This window comes from Salmo salar, chromosome ssa15, assembly GCF_905237065.1.
Source record: "Salmo salar chromosome ssa15, Ssal_v3.1, whole genome shotgun sequence".
NCBI lineage: Eukaryota > Metazoa > Chordata > Actinopteri > Salmoniformes > Salmonidae > Salmo > Salmo salar.
Window position 1 is genome coordinate 55028177 of NC_059456.1, and position 17226 is coordinate 55045402.

Here is a 17226-nt window from a genome sequence, read left to right on the forward strand (position 1 = left end):
GCGCTGTAGTGGAGCGGGTTGAGAGTTTCAAGTTCCTTGGTGTCCACATCACCAACAAACTATCATGGTCCAAACACACCAAGAGAGTCGTGAAGAGGGCACGACAAAACATTTTCCCCCTCAGGAGACTGAAAATATTTGGCATGGGTCCCCAGATCCTCAGAAGGTTCTACAGTTGCACCATCGAGAGCATCCTGACCGGTTGCATCACAGGTATGGTATGGCAACTGCTCAGCATCTGACCGTAAGGCACTAGAGGGTAGTGTGTACTGCCCAGTACATCACTGGGGCCAAGCTTCCTGCCATCCAGGACCTATATAATAGGCGGTGTCAGTGGAAAGCCCATAAAATTGTCAGATACTCCAGTCACCCAAGTTACAGACTGTTTTCTCTACTACCGCACGGCAAGCGGTACCGGAGTGCCAAGTCTAGGACCAAAAGGCTCCTTAACAGCTTCTGCCCCCAAGCCATAAGACTGCTGAACTATTAATCAATTGGCCACCCACCGTACTATTACATTGACCCCCCCCCCCTCTCCATTGTTTTTGTACACTGCTGCTACTCGCTGTTTATTATCTATGCATAGTCGCTTTACCCCTATGTACAATTTTTTTAAACTTTAGTTTATTTGGTAAATATTTTTTTTTACTCTTCTTGAACTGCACTGTTGGTTAAGGGCTTGTAAAGTAAGTATTTTACGGTAAGGTCTACAGTTGTTGTATTCGGTGCATGTGACAAATAAAGTTTGATTTGAGCTATCCAATTGGACAGTGCAGTAGACGCACTCGATTTAGCCACAGATATCCCCGTCCGCCGGGTAGGCGAAGTTTGTTTTTTCAGACAAATGAAATGGTTAAAAATGGGAACACTTTGTCTACCCGGTAACAGCGAAACTGGATTGAAACAAAAAAAAGTATTTATCGTTGGCTTTTCTACAGAAATGTTTGGTGATCGACTCGGAATGCCTTGAAGATCAACCAGTTGGCGTCCACTGCAGCAGATTGTCATTATTCTCTTTTTTTACTACAAATTGTCACAGTGAGTGAGAGTTGATAATGGCATTATGTTTTAGATAACTGAAAATAACTCTTGATGAGGCACAGTGCTATTTGTGTGATCTTAGGCTAACTATAACTGAGTTTATAGGACTGTTGTAATTCCCACAGTCTTTTCTTGCTCATGTCTTAGGCTCTAGATAGTAAACTACACTTTTTCTCATATAATACTCATTACTAAAGGTGTAAGAAGACCCTTTGGTTGAATTAGGCAGTAACTTACTACCTTGAGAGGAACAAACAGGTACACATTTCCAGTTGAATAAACTCTTAAAGTGCCATTTAAAAGTTTTCAGATAGCCAGTCCATTTCAGAAGCAGTTCAGTCACCTCCATAATCCCTCTTTAACCTGTGGTGAGAGTATGCTGTGTCTGTGGTTATTGGAAAATTAGGATTAACCAGGCACGTGCATTGGCTCAGCAGGGTCTGAGACATTTCATCTACAGTCTGTACGGTCCACTGAGAGACCAGGCAGACAACCCACAAAGCCAGACCCCAACACTGACCTTTCTGCTTGGACACACGCACACACACTGGCCTTTCTGCTTGCACTGACTTTTAGCTGTGACGTTCTACAGAGTTAGCCAGTAAACACATCATGCACCTCGTCCACAGGCAGAGAGGGGTAACATTTATCTGCAGCAGGGTGTGTGTGAGAGAGCGGGAGGAAGGGAGGGAGAGAGAGAGGCTATTGCCTTTGTCTCTCTGTGGATCGAATTTATCATGCTCTTAGGGTCACCTTTCAATATGCTTGCCTCAAAAACAGCAATATAAGCAGATTTCAGTACCCTGCTGCTAGCCTGTTAGGAGTCTCATCGTCATAGACACACTCGTAGACAGGTCAGAGTGTGAGTTAACGTGCTAGAGGCGTATTCACACGCTGGCCTTTCTATCTGCCTGAGTCACCGCAGCATGTCCTGTTCCTAAATATATATATATATGAGAGAGAGAGAGAGAGAGAGAGAGAGAGAGAGAGAGAGAGAGAGAGAGAGAGAGAGAGAGAGAGAGAGAGAGAGAGAGAGAGAGAGAGAGAGAGAGAGAGAGAGAGAGAGAGAGAGCTGATGTTGGCAGGGGTTACAGTACCATACCTTTAGTATAACGTTTGATATCAAATGCCAGTCAGGGGAAGGTTTGTGGGTGACTAAAGCATACCTTTACTGTCCACTCACATGGAAATAAATAGTGTTTGATGTAAAATGCCAGTGGGGTGAAGGTTATAATCGTGACTCAAATACCAAGACATGCTGTTGTATCCCCTGATATTTGGTGGGAAAACGTATAGTATTCCTTACAGAGAAATAAGATCATACAGTGTATGCCTAGGAAGTCTGTAAGAAAATGTTCCAACTCGCCAGGGTTAAAGCCATTTTCAGAGAATAGACCTAATTAAAGAAACATTACTCATTATTATGAATGAATGTATGAATCTATGTTTAATCTATCTATTAATCTATGCCTTTACAAAGGTGTACAGTATTCTTTTATAGAATCTTCACACCATTATCCATATACTGACAGACTCTGAAATGAAATGATCAAGCTCAATTAAATGTTTAATTAATTGCATGTGGTGTATTTTTTTTTTTCATGCATGTTGCCGTTGTTCACCTCTGTGGCGCTATAGTGTGGACATGTGTTTGGGGTTAGAGGGAGCTTTGTGTACCATATGGTAATTAGTGTAAAACAGTAAGTTAGCATTTTAATTCAACCAGAGAGTACCTACCGTTGTAAATCCACTATTCTAGTCAACCTCTCCTCCAAACAAGGGTTATCTGCACTGGCCAGCACTTCCTCATCATAGCATCATTGTTAGGGATTTATTGTGTGCGTGTATGACAATGCGTGTATGACATTGTAGAATGTGACTCACTCGCCCCCAGAGCGGTGGACAATAACATATCCTTGAATACCACTTAATAATCTGTAGTGTGTGCTTGTTTCCTACTGAATCGTCCTTGGTTTCGAAATGCTGTTTTGTTTTTAAGTGAAGGAGAGGACAGGGAGCCTGTTTGGAACCCTGGATAGTTTGCTCTCGCTCCCGCTTTCTCTCTGTCCGAGAGTTCTGTTTACTGGGAGGGATGGCCGCTCCTCTTCCCTTACTGGCCCTTACTGTCCCTGAGTCCTGCTAATGAGCAGCAGGAGACTGGAACATGGCGACTGGTTGGACAGACGCGCACTGGTCATCCGGATTGCCGTTCATGACACCCCTCTCTCCCAGGCCCTCTAACACAACAACAGGGCCAATTACATTTTGTTTGTCTGTGTACAGTTAAGTGATAATGCCAGAGAAGTTGGTGTTTGGAGGATATATTGGCACGGGTGTTGTTAGGCCCGAGATGAAGCCAAAGGCCAGGAAACCGTGCCAATAAATCCTCCAAACACTGGCTTCGAGGGCATTATCACTTTATACAACTGGTTACCAACAAATGATTTACATATATTTATTCATACTATTTTACCCTTCCACAAGATATAGTTGCGATACAAATCTAGGGTTGCTACCCAAGGCGGCTGGTCGTTCGTTCTTTCGGTTCGGTTGCAAGAGACGCGACCCAGTCATTAAGTATTTTGGTTCTGTATCTATGGACACGACCCAGTCGTTCGTTTAAAATGTTCTATTGCCATACTGGCTGGCAATGTTCTTATCCCTTGCTTGCTAGCTAGCCAACTACGGTTAATTTACAGTCACGTCAAACAGTGCAGCCAGAATAACAACAAAGTAGCTGCAATTCAATTCATTGTATTTGTCACATGCGCCGAATACAACAGTGAAATGCTTACTTACAAACCCTTAACCAACAATGCTTTAATGTGTTTTGTCCCAGGGTCCTTAGCTTAGTGATGAGCTTTGAGGGCACTATGGTGTTGAACGCTGAGCTGTAGTCAATGAATAGCATTCTCACGTAGGTGTTCCTTTTGTCCAGGTGGGAAAGGGCAGTGTTGAGTGCAATAGAGATTGCATCATCTGTGGATCTGTTGGGGCGGTATGCAAATTGGAGTGGGTCTAGGGTTTCTGGGATAATGGTGTTGATGTGAGCCATGACCAGCCTTTCAAAGCACTTCATGGCTACAGTCGTGAGTGCTACAGGTCGGTAGTCATTTAGGCAGGTTACCTTAGTGTTCTTGTGCACAGGGACTATGGTAGTCTGCTTGAAACATGTTGTTATTACAGACTCGGACAGGGACAGGTTGAAAATGTCAGTGAAGACACATGCCAGATGGTCAGCGCATGCTTGGAGGACACGTCCATTTGTTTAAGCTGTTTTCTAGTGACATTTATTTGGATATATCCATAACAATGAGCTAATGATGTGCGATTTGACCTGGCATAGAAAATGTGCTCTCTCGTAAGGACACTGTTGTTTAGAGGAGCTAGGCAACAAACACTGCTAACAAAATCACTTCAAACTGAAGCTGGAAAGACTGCAAACTAGCTGCACCTTGTTTCATTTGACCTGTTTTCTCTTGATATTTCTTTGTATATATCCATAAACATTATGCTGATTCATGATTTTGACAGGCTGAGAAAAGCTGCCTGCCTGTCTGTCAAATTGTTTCAATTTGAATATTGAAACAAAGTTGCAAATGTCGGAAAAACAGACCACAAGGTTTATACAAATCTCCGCTGTTGAAAACTAGATGTTAGTCTAAAAGAAATGTGCGATAATGTCTAGATGCTTTTTATAGCTGAGAACAAGTCTACAAATTGCCTGGCAGGGCTGATGACAGTGGATTGCGTGTCAGATGGAACAGAGTAAATAGGCATTTTAACATCATAGATTTAGCCGGTGGTAACTTGTGGAATTGACACCGGCTAGAATGGGGTTTTAACCAATCAGCATTCAGGATTAGACCCACCTGTTGTATAATACCGTGTAGGTCTGGCCCTGGGGCCCAAGGGTATGGTAGAAGAAAGGACATGGTAGTGGCCTGCGGTTTGATGATTAGTCGACTAGTTGAATCAAGTGTGCCCCTTCTGGGCAACAAAAAAATATTTACACTGTTCTCAGTTAAGAGACACTGGGCAGTTGGTGTGGTGCTGTCTACTATAAAATACAAATATTAATTGGATCCCTCTCTATCTCTGTGTCTGTCTATTGGTGAAGAGAACAGTAGCCCACACCAGGTCCCATTTCACGGCTCCCAGGGGACAGGGTTCCCTCTCTCTCGTTGGGACAGGGACAGTTACAAGCCCACTGAGGATGAACGGCTAGCCTTGGCAGAGCAGAGCCGGGAATAAAAACGTCCTCATCGTGGACTATTCTCTAAGACAACGGTACCACTAGAATCAGCACAACCATGGATTCCAGGGGTTTTCAAGGATTTCTGCCCTAACACTGGATTATTTGCCTCGAATGGGTATGAATCAACTGACAAGATGTCTAGAAAGGAATGTACAAAAGATTATGAAAGGTGTTTTGTACTAGTAAGAATAAGTATTCAGAGTAACAATGTTGTCGCTACCTTGAAGTTGACACAACTTCACACAAGTTTTACATTAGTGTGCTCGATCAGTCGACATGGATGTGGGCATGTTTCCGAATGAGAGTGAATACCTTTTAATGTTCGTTCACCAGCTGAAAGGAACACTTGGGCTGTTGTGTTTAGTTAGAATACAAATCGGCTCTCAATCACCCAAGACTCCTGTATTCCAAGGGCATTTTTGCATACGGGTAGGTTTACGTAGTTGTGCAGTTATAGATCAACAGTCTAATATAAAGTAAACGCTGTTTCTGACCTGGGCGATGGCTGTTAAGCTACCATGTTTGCTACTACTGTTGTTCCGCCGTCGTTACATGGCGAGGTAGGCTAGGTTTTTCCCGAAGTTGGTGGATTTGAATCCGTTCCATCAGGGCTGCTGTGTTACAGCCTGGCGGTGCAGCCGTCTGTCGTTTGGACTCACCTTTCAACCAGGGCCAATTGATCTTGTCTTTATGAATGAAGAACTATGGTGGTGTTTATTCTGCTTCATGAAATACCTACCAGCTTCATAGCAGTCGATTGGATATGGTGTGTCACACTTAGAGACACTGGCACGTATGGTGCAGTATAGTAGCTGTCTGAACACCTATTGTTGGAATGTCTTCAAAACCCCCCGTTTTAATACTGAATGGATCGGTCCACTACTGTCACAAGGTGATGGGATGGGTTGTCACGTTTAACCGCCAGTCAAGACGCTATTTTTATTATATCCATGGTTTGTCTGTTGTTTTCATGGGGCTTAATTAGTAAGTTATTCTACTGTTAGCTAGCTAAATCCTTGAATATATATTTTTTTGTGGCTGATCTGTTTTTGAAATATAGTTTAATACCCACTGCATTTTCTTTCAAATGGTCATATTTTTCCCAGATTTTAGTCATTGTGCTTTCAGTTAATTCCACTCTCTGTATGCCAGAGCCTTTTCCCATATTTTCTGTATACACAAAGAGCTTTTGGATGAGGCCCAGATTGGGAAAGCTTTGTGTGGTGTGAAAGGTCTTTGTGTGCATTTACAGTGACCTCTCTCTCTCTCCTCTGTTTGCCCGCCCTGCTGAGAGTTCTTCTTTGAGAACTTATTTCAGATTGGCCTGTCTATTGATACATTTCTCACAGGGTTTTTTTGTGCCAGAAAAGAGCCATTTTGACAAGTCTTTTGTTCGGCTCTCTCTGTCAGTTTCTCTAAATATATTAAAGATACTCCAGTTATTGTGTTTTTCCCCATTTGGCTGGAAGAAGTATTGATGTGGTCAATTTGTTATTCAGAGCATTCTCGTTTGACCAAAACGCAGCAAATGGCTAAATTCCCGTTATTTTAAATACATGTTATTATCAATATCTATATTATTATTGTCTTAAGTGAACAATATTATTTAAATACTTGTTAAATTAATTCTAATAATACTTTCTGCCCAGTTAATAAATGTTGATAATAATGCACATTGTATTTATTTGAATAACATGTCAGTAAACAGAGATTCACAGTAAACAAAGTTGCCATATTTGGTCTTTGGGAAGGAAGCATCTTCACTGGTAGAACTGGTGCAAAATGGACACCTGAGGATGAAAGAGAATTAGCTTGAATCACACTGGTAGGACCCAGCCTCCTTCACCTACTTTTACGAGATGCAAATTCAACAAGCACTACTTGAGTCCAGCCTAGTCATAGGCATGATTTATTCAATACTGATGAAAATCCATATAATTATTGTATGTTTATTGTCATTATGTTTATAGTTGTTTCTACCTTGAACTACATATGAATTTCACAATCAAACATACTGTAGCGTCGCTATTGATCATAGATTGCCCGATTTTAATAATGAATCCGTTATACAGATTTACGTTTAGTATACTCATGATAAATACATTTCAAATGTCTATACTTTCATAAAGGGGCACCTTTATGCCCTTTGGAGACTTAAGTTAATCAAATATAATGTTATAAATATATTAAAATTTCCATTTTAAAACAGAATGTATTAACTGATCGTCCGTTATATTTCTTTGTGATGTATTTCAGCTTTAAAGTGCCACTGACGTGACCTTGACATCATTATTCCCTTAGTCTATATACAGTAGTTAAATTAATTGAATCAATCATGTCAATTCTGGAATTTTTTCTTTCAATCTTGGCTAAAATGCATTCTTTGTAGGGGTGAAAATACAGTTAAGACTCATTTTGAATATGGAATGTAACAAACGTAGTGACCCATTAACAGTAAACTAACAACATCTCTTAAGTTAATTTAGCAGTAACTTTATTTATTTTTCCCATAGTATTTTGATCCAATTAATATAATTTCACATTTTCTGGGAATTAAATACTTCCATTTTTTTTTTTTTTTAATAAAACATTCGTTTTACATCTATGCTGTCTCAACTCAAAGAGAACCAATCCTAAATGGAGTCCTTAGACAAGAAGGAGATACCGAGTGAGCCGGGGTCTCTTCAGATTGAACAGTATTAAGCGCATATATTATAATAGCTAAAAAAAGTGGCTAGTACTGGGGTCAGTATTGAGTTATTGAACTGGATGTTGAGTTATTGATTAGCTAAAATAGTTATTTCAGGCTAATTTCCCAAAGAGTGGTAAAGGGATTGATTTATAAATAGTGTGAAAGAAAACAGTCAGCGACCAAAGGGTCAGACTGTGCACGTCCATTTTACTAGCAACACTTGAATGCATTAGACTTCGTGACTTATGTGAAATATCATCATGTTGCTCCAGGGATATTGGCAGTGTCTTTAATAGCCTAGTATTTTGAACTGCAATCAACAGAAGAGGAAGGAGTCTGAAATATAAAGTCTAAAGTCTATCAAAAATGCCTATTCTTTATTTATATTACAAAACGACTGGTGAAAAATAGATGTGATGTCAAATATATGTATAATATATGCTTGGGATATGCAATTTTTCATAATTTGTATTATTTAAAACCACATGCTGGTAACGTACCGTATTAATTTGTACAGTACATCATTCTTTTTTTCGATGTACTCTGTTGCAGTATTTGTAGATGTTTATTTATCTCATGGGCATCAAGAACTTTAAAGCCTGGTAAATTCAGAAACTGACTATCCATTAGACTTATGTATTTCTTTCTTTATTTTATTCTAGGATGGGCTACTTCATTGTTGTTTTGGTCACCATAATTACTTTCTAGATTCATATGATTATTTTTCCCTTCATTTACCCTTTATATAATGCCAGAGATTTAGTTTGGATTTAGTTTTTCATGTTGAGAACACAATTAATGTTAATTAATGTATTATGTGAGGAGTGACTAGAATTGATACTTGAATTAGAGTCAGAGATGCAGGTCAACGAGTATTTCAGCTAATTAACTGAAACCTTACGTGTCTACCTGGCACAGTAAAGGAAAGTGGGAGCTGTCACAAAGTTCAATGTAGTAAACACTTTTAGGATTATTTTCGCTAAATGCATGACTCATTTGTGCGCCAGTTAACCAAAGGAAATACCAATATTACGGGAAGGTTTGGCTTTGGCTGTTATAGCCGATGTGTGTTGAGCGGTCTGGTACAAAATGGCTGCCGTGCTTCACCCTGGTGGGTGCTCCTGCTACACATCTTTGGTGGATGGGGTGTGTCTTGAGTCGAACTGTAACAGTTTCAGTGGCCCGGTCACCCCTACTGTACATTAGATTGACTCTATGTAACCTTCCTTTTGGTTTGATTCTCCGATGGTTCGGTTATTATGAATCGCATTTAATATGTGCATTACAAACTGTGACATACATTTTTCGCTTCAGATGTAGAAAGTACATAAAATGGCTGTCTTTCAGAGACCCTTACGACCAAAAGATACAACCATAAAATGGCTCCGGATTTTGTCAGCCAATGGCATGCTCTGCCGTCTCTTCCCAGTAGCCAATCACACAACGATGCATAAGGATGCCTGTGTCTACGTCTGTCTACAGTACACAATACACAGAGTGCGCTAATTGGCTACTGTGAAGGGACATGGGCGCATTTTCCTGGGGCAATGTTATGGTAGTGTAGGGTTACTAGGGTGAGCAGCTGAATTGGCACACTGTTTACATGTTCCCATATAGCTCCCAGAGTTATAATGAAGGATATTCTCTTTTCCTTTCACGTTGTATTGTAAATGTACTATCCCCGTAATATCGGTTTGCGAGATCTCTTTGTTCCCTTAAACTGTTCAGTGGACTTCAACAGAAGTACCAATATCCTTATAGAATAATGATGCGTTATCAGTGTAATAGTGCACAGGTTTTCTCCTTCCTTTTCAACGTTGTCTTCAGTATGTTGAAGGGGTTAGGGCGTTGGGCTAGTAACCGAAAGGTTGCAAGTTCAAATCCCCGAGCTGACAAGGTACAAATCTGTCGTTCTGCTCCTGAACAAGGCAGTTAACCCACTGTTCCTAGGCCGTCATTTGAAAATAAGAATTTGTTCTTAACTGACTTGCCTAGTTAAATAAAGGTTAAAAATTTTTTGTAGAAAAACGGCTAGATGTGCATCTGATTTGGTCTTTGGGTAACAGAACCCAACAGCATCACCAGTCCCATTCTCCACTAGTGTAGTGAAACAGTGTGGTTATCTTTCTAGACCTCCGTGGTCATACTGAGTCTGACTCTCCTCCTCCACACCCTCCTCCACACCCTCCTCTACACTCCCTGTCGACAGAGAGGAGAAAGGAGACGCTGCGTGCTGTTTCACGCTCCCAGTCATGATGGGTTGCTCTAGGGGAGTGCGGCGTGACCGTCGACCCACACAAATATACCATTAGTACCTTTTCCATCAGCCATTCAGGTGTGTCCGTCCTGCACTCAGGGAGGGAGGGAGGGAGGGGGGGTGCATTGTTTGCTGAAAAATATAGTTTCATTTCTCTTTCGCTCTCATTCTCGTTCCTTTTGCCAGAATCTGTGTGTTGGGGTAAATGGGTGCCGTGCGCTGTGCTAAATTGAAGGTGAGAGCCATATCGGTCGCTGGAGACACACAATGCAAACTCCAATTACCATTTATTCACTATTCACAGTGGCCGCGGCACGCCACGCAGGCAGCACAGTAATCAGATAACTGCCCAACCGCCAAGGGCCAAGCAGCACTGGAGCGCCGTGTAGAGTAGTGTAGGAGAGTGGCAGAGAATGTTGAAGGGCAAGGCTAATGTTACATTTCTGTAGAGAGTGTTGTGCATGTACGGTAGGAGACAAAATGAAGTGGCTCTTTGACTCTGTTTGCAGTGCGTTACATGATTGTGCTCTTATCCCTTAGCCGAGTATCTCTCTGTCTCTTTGTCTCGCTCTCTGTCTCTATCTCTCACTCTGTCTCAATGTCTCTCTCTGTCTCTATCTCTGTCTCTGTCTCAATGTCTCTCTCTGTCTCTATCTCTGTCTCTGTCTCAATGTCTCTCTCTCTCTGTCTCAATGTCTCTCTCTCTCTCTGTCTCAATGTCTCTCTCTCTCTCTGTCTCTTTGTCTCAATGTCTCTTTGTCTCAGACTCTCTCTCGCCACTTAGAGTTGATTTCATATTGTTGTTCACCCAAATGATGCCAAGGCAGTTCATATCCCTCTGTTTTTTGCCAAATATTAGGCCTATTTATTGATTCATTACATTTTTTTTCATTCTAGCATTGTATTCAGTGTGGTTAATGGTCAGAAACGGGCACTTTCAGTCAGTTAATTCCTTGATGTGATATGTCTGACAAGGATGCTCTGAGGGTTTTCCACATGCAGCCACCGAACGACTCCGTCTTGAATTGCTCTTATTTGTCATGCGGCTTAATACTGTATAATTTAGTTTGCTAAATTAATTTGCCAGTGAGCTGAAGGTGTCAGTCAAGAGAAAGTGGAAGCTAAATGAGGGAATATTTCCAGCCAAACAGTGTGGCTAATGTCAGAGCAGGTTAATTGAATCCCGGGCGTTTGAGTCTGAGTTGAGCTTACGGTAGGTAGACTGACTGAGCGTTTCATGACTATTACGCAAACCAAACTGCTTTACGTTTATATTACAGTGAATCCAATTGCTCATCTGATTAGTCACGCATTAACGAGTAGACGGGGTTATGTAAGACTTGCGAACACGCATGCAATTACAGACACGCATGTACGCACACACACACACACACACACACACACACACACACACACACACACACACACACACACACACACACACACACACACACACACACACCTCCCCTATTTTACAGCACATTTGAGACCAATAACGAGTTAGGATTGTACAGTAGCAGCCCATTGGTCCATGGCTAAGCTGGGATCATTTGGATGTTGGCTGGGTGTGTCAGGGCAGAGTTCAGTTTAATTCATAGTACATGTCTGCAGATCTGTGATGGTCCATTACGACCGTCCACAGCTGAGGGTTTTGCAGCTTTGCAGATGCCACTTTGTGGATTTGAGCGTAGCACGAGGAGACATTGCCTGAGCTCTGCAAAGAGTTGGAGAAAAGCTGTGTACAGTCAACTGAAGGATGCGGCTCTATGTAGATATTGCCCTTAACCACATATCTAGGATCAGATTACCCAAACCGCTAATAACTTTTACAAGAACGTCTTATCTTTTACAAGGGTACATGGAAAGTCAAGAATACAAAAATATCTGACCCTATTGGACTGACCAGGTTCCGGCTTTTACACTATTAAGGTACAGTGCTGTTGATGGTTTCCTACTGTACAGTATTAAAGGTACAGTGCTGTTGATGGTTTCCTACTGTACAGTATTAAAGGTACAGTGCTGTTGATGGTTTCCTACCGTACAGTATTAAAGGTACAGTGCTGTTGATGGTTTCCTACTGTACAGTATTAAAGGTACAGTGCTGTTGATGGTTTCCTACCGTACAGTATTAAAGGTACAGTGCTGTTGATGGTTTCCTACCGTACAGTATTAAAGGTACAGTGCTGTTGATGGTTTCCTACCGTACAGTATTAAAGGTACAGTGCTGTTGATGGTTTCCTACCGTACAGTATTAAAGGTACAGTGCTGTTGATGGTTTCCTACTGTACAGTATTAAAGGTACAGTGCTGTTGATGGTTTCCTACTGTACAGTATTAAAGGTACAGTGCTGTTGATGGTTTCCTACTGTACAGTATTAAAGGTACAGTGCTGTTGATGGTTTCCTACCGTACAGTATTAAAGGTACAGTGCTGTTGATGGTTTCCTACCGTACAGTATTAAAGGTACAGTGCTGTTGATGGTTTCCTACCGTACAGTATTAATGGTACAGTGCTGTTGATGGTTTCCTACTGTACAGTATTAAAGGTACAGTGCTGTTGATGGTTTCCTACTGTACAGTATTAAAGGTACAGTGCTGTTGATGGTTTCCTACTGTACAGTATTAAAGGTACAGTGCTGTTGATGGTTTCCTACTGTACAGTATTAAAGGTACGGTGCTGTTGATGGTTTCCTACTGTACAGTATTAAAGGTACAGTGCTGTTGATGGTTTCCTACTGTACAGTATTAAAGGTACAGTGCTGTTGATGGTTTCCTACTGTACAGTATTAAAGGTACAGTGCTGTTGATGGTTTCCTACCGTACAGTATTAAAGGTACAGTGCTGTTGATGGTTTCCTACTGTACAGTATTAAAGGTACAGTGCTGTTGATGGTTTCCTACTGTACAGTATTAAAGGTACAGTGCTGTTGATGGTTTCCTACTGTACAGTATTAAAGGTACAGTGCTGTTGATGGTTTCCTACCGTACAGTATTAAAGGTACAGTGCTGTTGATGGTTTCCTACTGTACAGTATTAAAGGTACAGTGCTGTTGATGGTTTCCTACTGTATAGTGTATTAATGGTACAGTAATATAGATTGCCCTCTCTATATGCTGTTACAGATGAAACGCTGGTCCCCTGCTGTCTCGTACACTCAGTGTCGCCTCATGGTGCCTCATTAAAACAATAGAAAAACCCTCTCCTCTAACTCCGTCTCTACAGAAGACCTAGTCCTCTCACCGACTTCACCATACAGCTCAACAATAGGCCTGGTTTGCTCGATGCATATATTTACTAGGTTGCTTCTTCATGTTGCTGAGCGATATTTAGGAGATACATTTTTTTTGGAGAGGATGACAAGCGTGTATGTTTTTTCTTTCGTTTTTCTGGCTTGGACAGTGTTGTTTAATTCAGCAAGGTTCAATGGGTTAACGTGCCCAGGGTACGATGGAGGATGCTCCTGGTAAAATGCCCAAGAAATATGACTAACGATGAATAATGACTCTTGTTTTTTCGACGCACATTTATTTGAGTCGGTTCTACATTTTATTCAGTTCCTTTAGTTGAATTCATAGTAGAATGCAAATGTACACAAGCCAAATGTAGTCAAACAAGTGTCTTGTCTTTCATATTAATCCTAACCGTTGATATCAGCTGCATGCGCTGTGAATACTCATATACCTTCTAGACGGTTCTGCTTATAATCACTCCGCTAACTCCTCAGTACAGAACTGTAGAACTCCTGAGCTTGCTTATGTTATTATACATACACACGTTCCCTGCCTGTAACACTGAAATGTTTATGAAACTGTATGTATTTTCTCTTCTCTGCAATGTAATGAAGCTATTAAGCCGGTAATAATGTTTTTATAATCAGCCCTTTCTATTGTTCCCCCTCTACTTCTAATTACCATGATATATTTCTATAATCATATTTGTATAAAACAAAAGAGCTAATTCTAAAGCGGAATATGGCCTTGTCTTGTTTCTTCTTTGTTCTACAGAGATGTTGAAGGAGTTGAACCAACAGCGCAGAGCGAAAGAGTTTACAGACCTGAAAATAATTGTTGAAGGCAAAGAGTTTGAAGTCCACCAAAATGTTCTAGCTTCCTGCAGTCTTTATTTCAAGGACCTGGTGAAAAGGTTTGCCTTCCCCTCCCCCTCCCTCACCTGCTTTTGATCCAATCTGTTCTTTTCATAGGGTGCATTTGTGTGGCTTTTTTTTCTTCCCTCCCCCCCTTTTCTCTCTTGCAGGTGTGTGAAGACTTTGGTTCCTATCACAGGGCCAGCAGCCTCCTTCTCCTCCCGCTCCAAATGAATGTACCTCTAAAACCATGGGACAGAAAAGGTCACCTGAGTCTTTACCTTTTCCTTACCATATAGAGACAAATAACTGCATTTACATTTTGATGAGCAGAGAAAACGTTCAATGACTGGGGGGGGGGGGATTTTTTTCAAGACTCACGACTGTAGGGGCTTTAAACCAAATGAACAAACTGTAGGTTACCGTTAGTGCATTAAAAAGATGGGGAAGCTTCAGAGTTGCAAACAGAGGCACTTCTCTCACCAACACACTACTCTTTAGCCAGCCACTATTTTCACAGGTTAACACCATTCTCCATGTTTCACATGAAGTGGATCTGACTATTTCCCCATTAGTCTATCCCTCACATGTCCCTGGGCTGTTTTGGTTCTATATTATGTGGGTATGTTCGTGCAGTGTGTGTATGCTGATGTGATTGGAGTCAGTGCTAGTATGTGTTCCTTGGTTGTGTGTGAGAGAGAGAGAGAGTGGGGGGGTATTTTCTTCAAGCTGAGCCAAAGCCATCTCCTAGCGTCCTCACCCTGACTTCAGATTCTTGCAGGTGTCCCGGAACCAAAGTTCTCTCGTCTCCTTGACGTGTGTTTGTTCTCCTGTGCACCGCGCACAGACAGACAGACAAAGACTGTAGAGAGAGAGAGAGAGACTGTACATGACAATAGGAAGCGCCAGTCTAAAATCTGAGGGAGGCTGCCTGCTAGTTGCCCTGCAGCCAAGCTGGCTCTATTGTGAGATCATCAGAGGGCGCCACGCTGCTTATCAGACATGGAGGCGAGCCAGCCAGGAGATGCTTTGTGTGTGTCACTCACATCAGCATGCACAACACACAGGCCAGAAGAACACACTCTCTCTCACACACACACACACACACACACACACACACACACACACACACACACACACACACACACACACACACACACACACACACACACACACACACACACACACACAATTGTTCTTGCTGAATGGGGACGCGCACTGAGAGAATAGCGGGCAGCAGCCCTTTCTCAACCACACCCTACTCATATTCACACATACAGTACATCACAACCCACAACCTTCAGTTTGCTACAGGCAGACTTGTTGGTGGAGCTGTCGATAGGATTCCCCTGTTTCTCTCCCTTATCTGAGCCAAAGTTAGGTTGTGCATAGAGAGATAGGTCCTGCATAAAGAAAAAGACTGGAGTGAATTAGGTCCTGCATAGAGAAAAGGTCCCCAGAAAGTCACAAAGTCCCCATTGGAATGGAAATCATTTGTATCAGGTTCATCTGCCTGCCTGCATACATTGTTATATTGTACTTGCTTAATTTGGCTGCTTGATAGAGAAAATTCTCATTAAATGGATAATTTATTGTAAAACGACCGTAATTTGTCATCCTAACGTGGGCCTTTCTCATCTAGATGAAATCAAAAATAGAATTTCTCATTTAACCGTTCAGTTAGTGGTATATTCCATGAATATGTATGTTATACTAATCAATAATTGTATAACTTGCATAATGGTATGATTATGAATCATATAAGTTCAAGTTGTTATGACGTTGTTGGAATTCATTCCGGCATGTACAGTGCAAACAGAACGATACATGCTCTTGACTTCATAAGGCATGTGGCACCTCTCGGTTTTATTGGTGTGTTTACTGTCAAACACAACACAGAGAGAGGGAGGGCCGGCGGGAGAGAGACTGAGAAAGCCGTGCCATTTTAGCTCTGGCTCTCTGAGGTGTTGCGCGGTCAGGTAGGGTGTCACTGAGTTGGTTAAAGAGAGAGAGAGAGAAACCAGAGAGAGAAAGAGCGACAGAGAGCGAGAGAGAAACCAGAGAGAGAGAGAAGAGAAGGTCCCCGCCAAGGGTCCTGTCATTGAGTTACAGCGTCTCTGTGCCATTCAGGTCACTCTCCAGCGCCTGTGGAATTATGCTGATGCCACACATGCCCCGCACCGTGTCCAGATCTTTATGAGGTCGAATGAAAGAGAGAAACGCCCTCTTCACGCTCTCCCTGTGCTGCCCACTACCTCCCGCCATCGAGGTACTCACTGGTGTCAGGACTCCCTGTCAGCGCCTCATAAACTACCACAGCGCGTGTGTGTGCGTGCATGTGCGTGTGTATGTGTGTGTGTGCGTGTGTGTGTGAGGTGCAGGCCTATATAACTCCGGTGTTATCCAGACAGCCAGCCTTCACTCAGAGAGAGAGAGAGAGAGAGAGTAGAGACGTAATATCAGAGGTTGAGCACCTCTTCCTCACACACATATACACGTATACACACACATACATACACACACAAGAAATGTACGTCTAAATTGGAATATTTGCCCAGCTGGCACTTCCCGAAGTGGCTAAGTAATGATAAAATTCTTGTTTACATTCAGGAAAGTCATTTTCATTTAGTAGGTTATGGTGTTTACTTTTTTAGTTAAGTAAATTGCAGAGCAATTTAGAAAATGGTTTTGAAATATAATTTTTTATATGATTATATTTTAATCATTAAAGCTACAGTATGTGAGTTTGGGTGAGATTAGGTTTCTGGGTAACACTTTATTTGGATAGATGCTCTACAGACTATCAGTAACATTTCAACTATCCACTAACCCTAACCCAGGCTTGAACCCTAACCCTTGCCCTAACCTTTATTTTAAACCTAACCTTAACCTTAGCA

The 17226-nt window shown here is 41.8% G+C and overlaps 1 protein-coding gene across 4 annotated transcripts in view; it reads left to right on the forward strand.

Annotated features, from left to right (window-relative positions):
* LOC106571749 (kelch-like protein 29) overlaps positions 1-17226 on the forward strand; it is a 323412-nt gene that overhangs the window by 211083 nt on the left and 95103 nt on the right. For all 4 annotated transcript variants that reach the window (XM_014145163.2, XM_014145162.2, XM_014145161.2 and 1 more), the window contains one exon: positions 14250-14388. In XM_014145163.2, coding sequence (XP_014000638.2) covers positions 14250-14388 — 139 coding nt within the window. The remainder of the gene's footprint in view (positions 1-14249; positions 14389-17226) is intronic.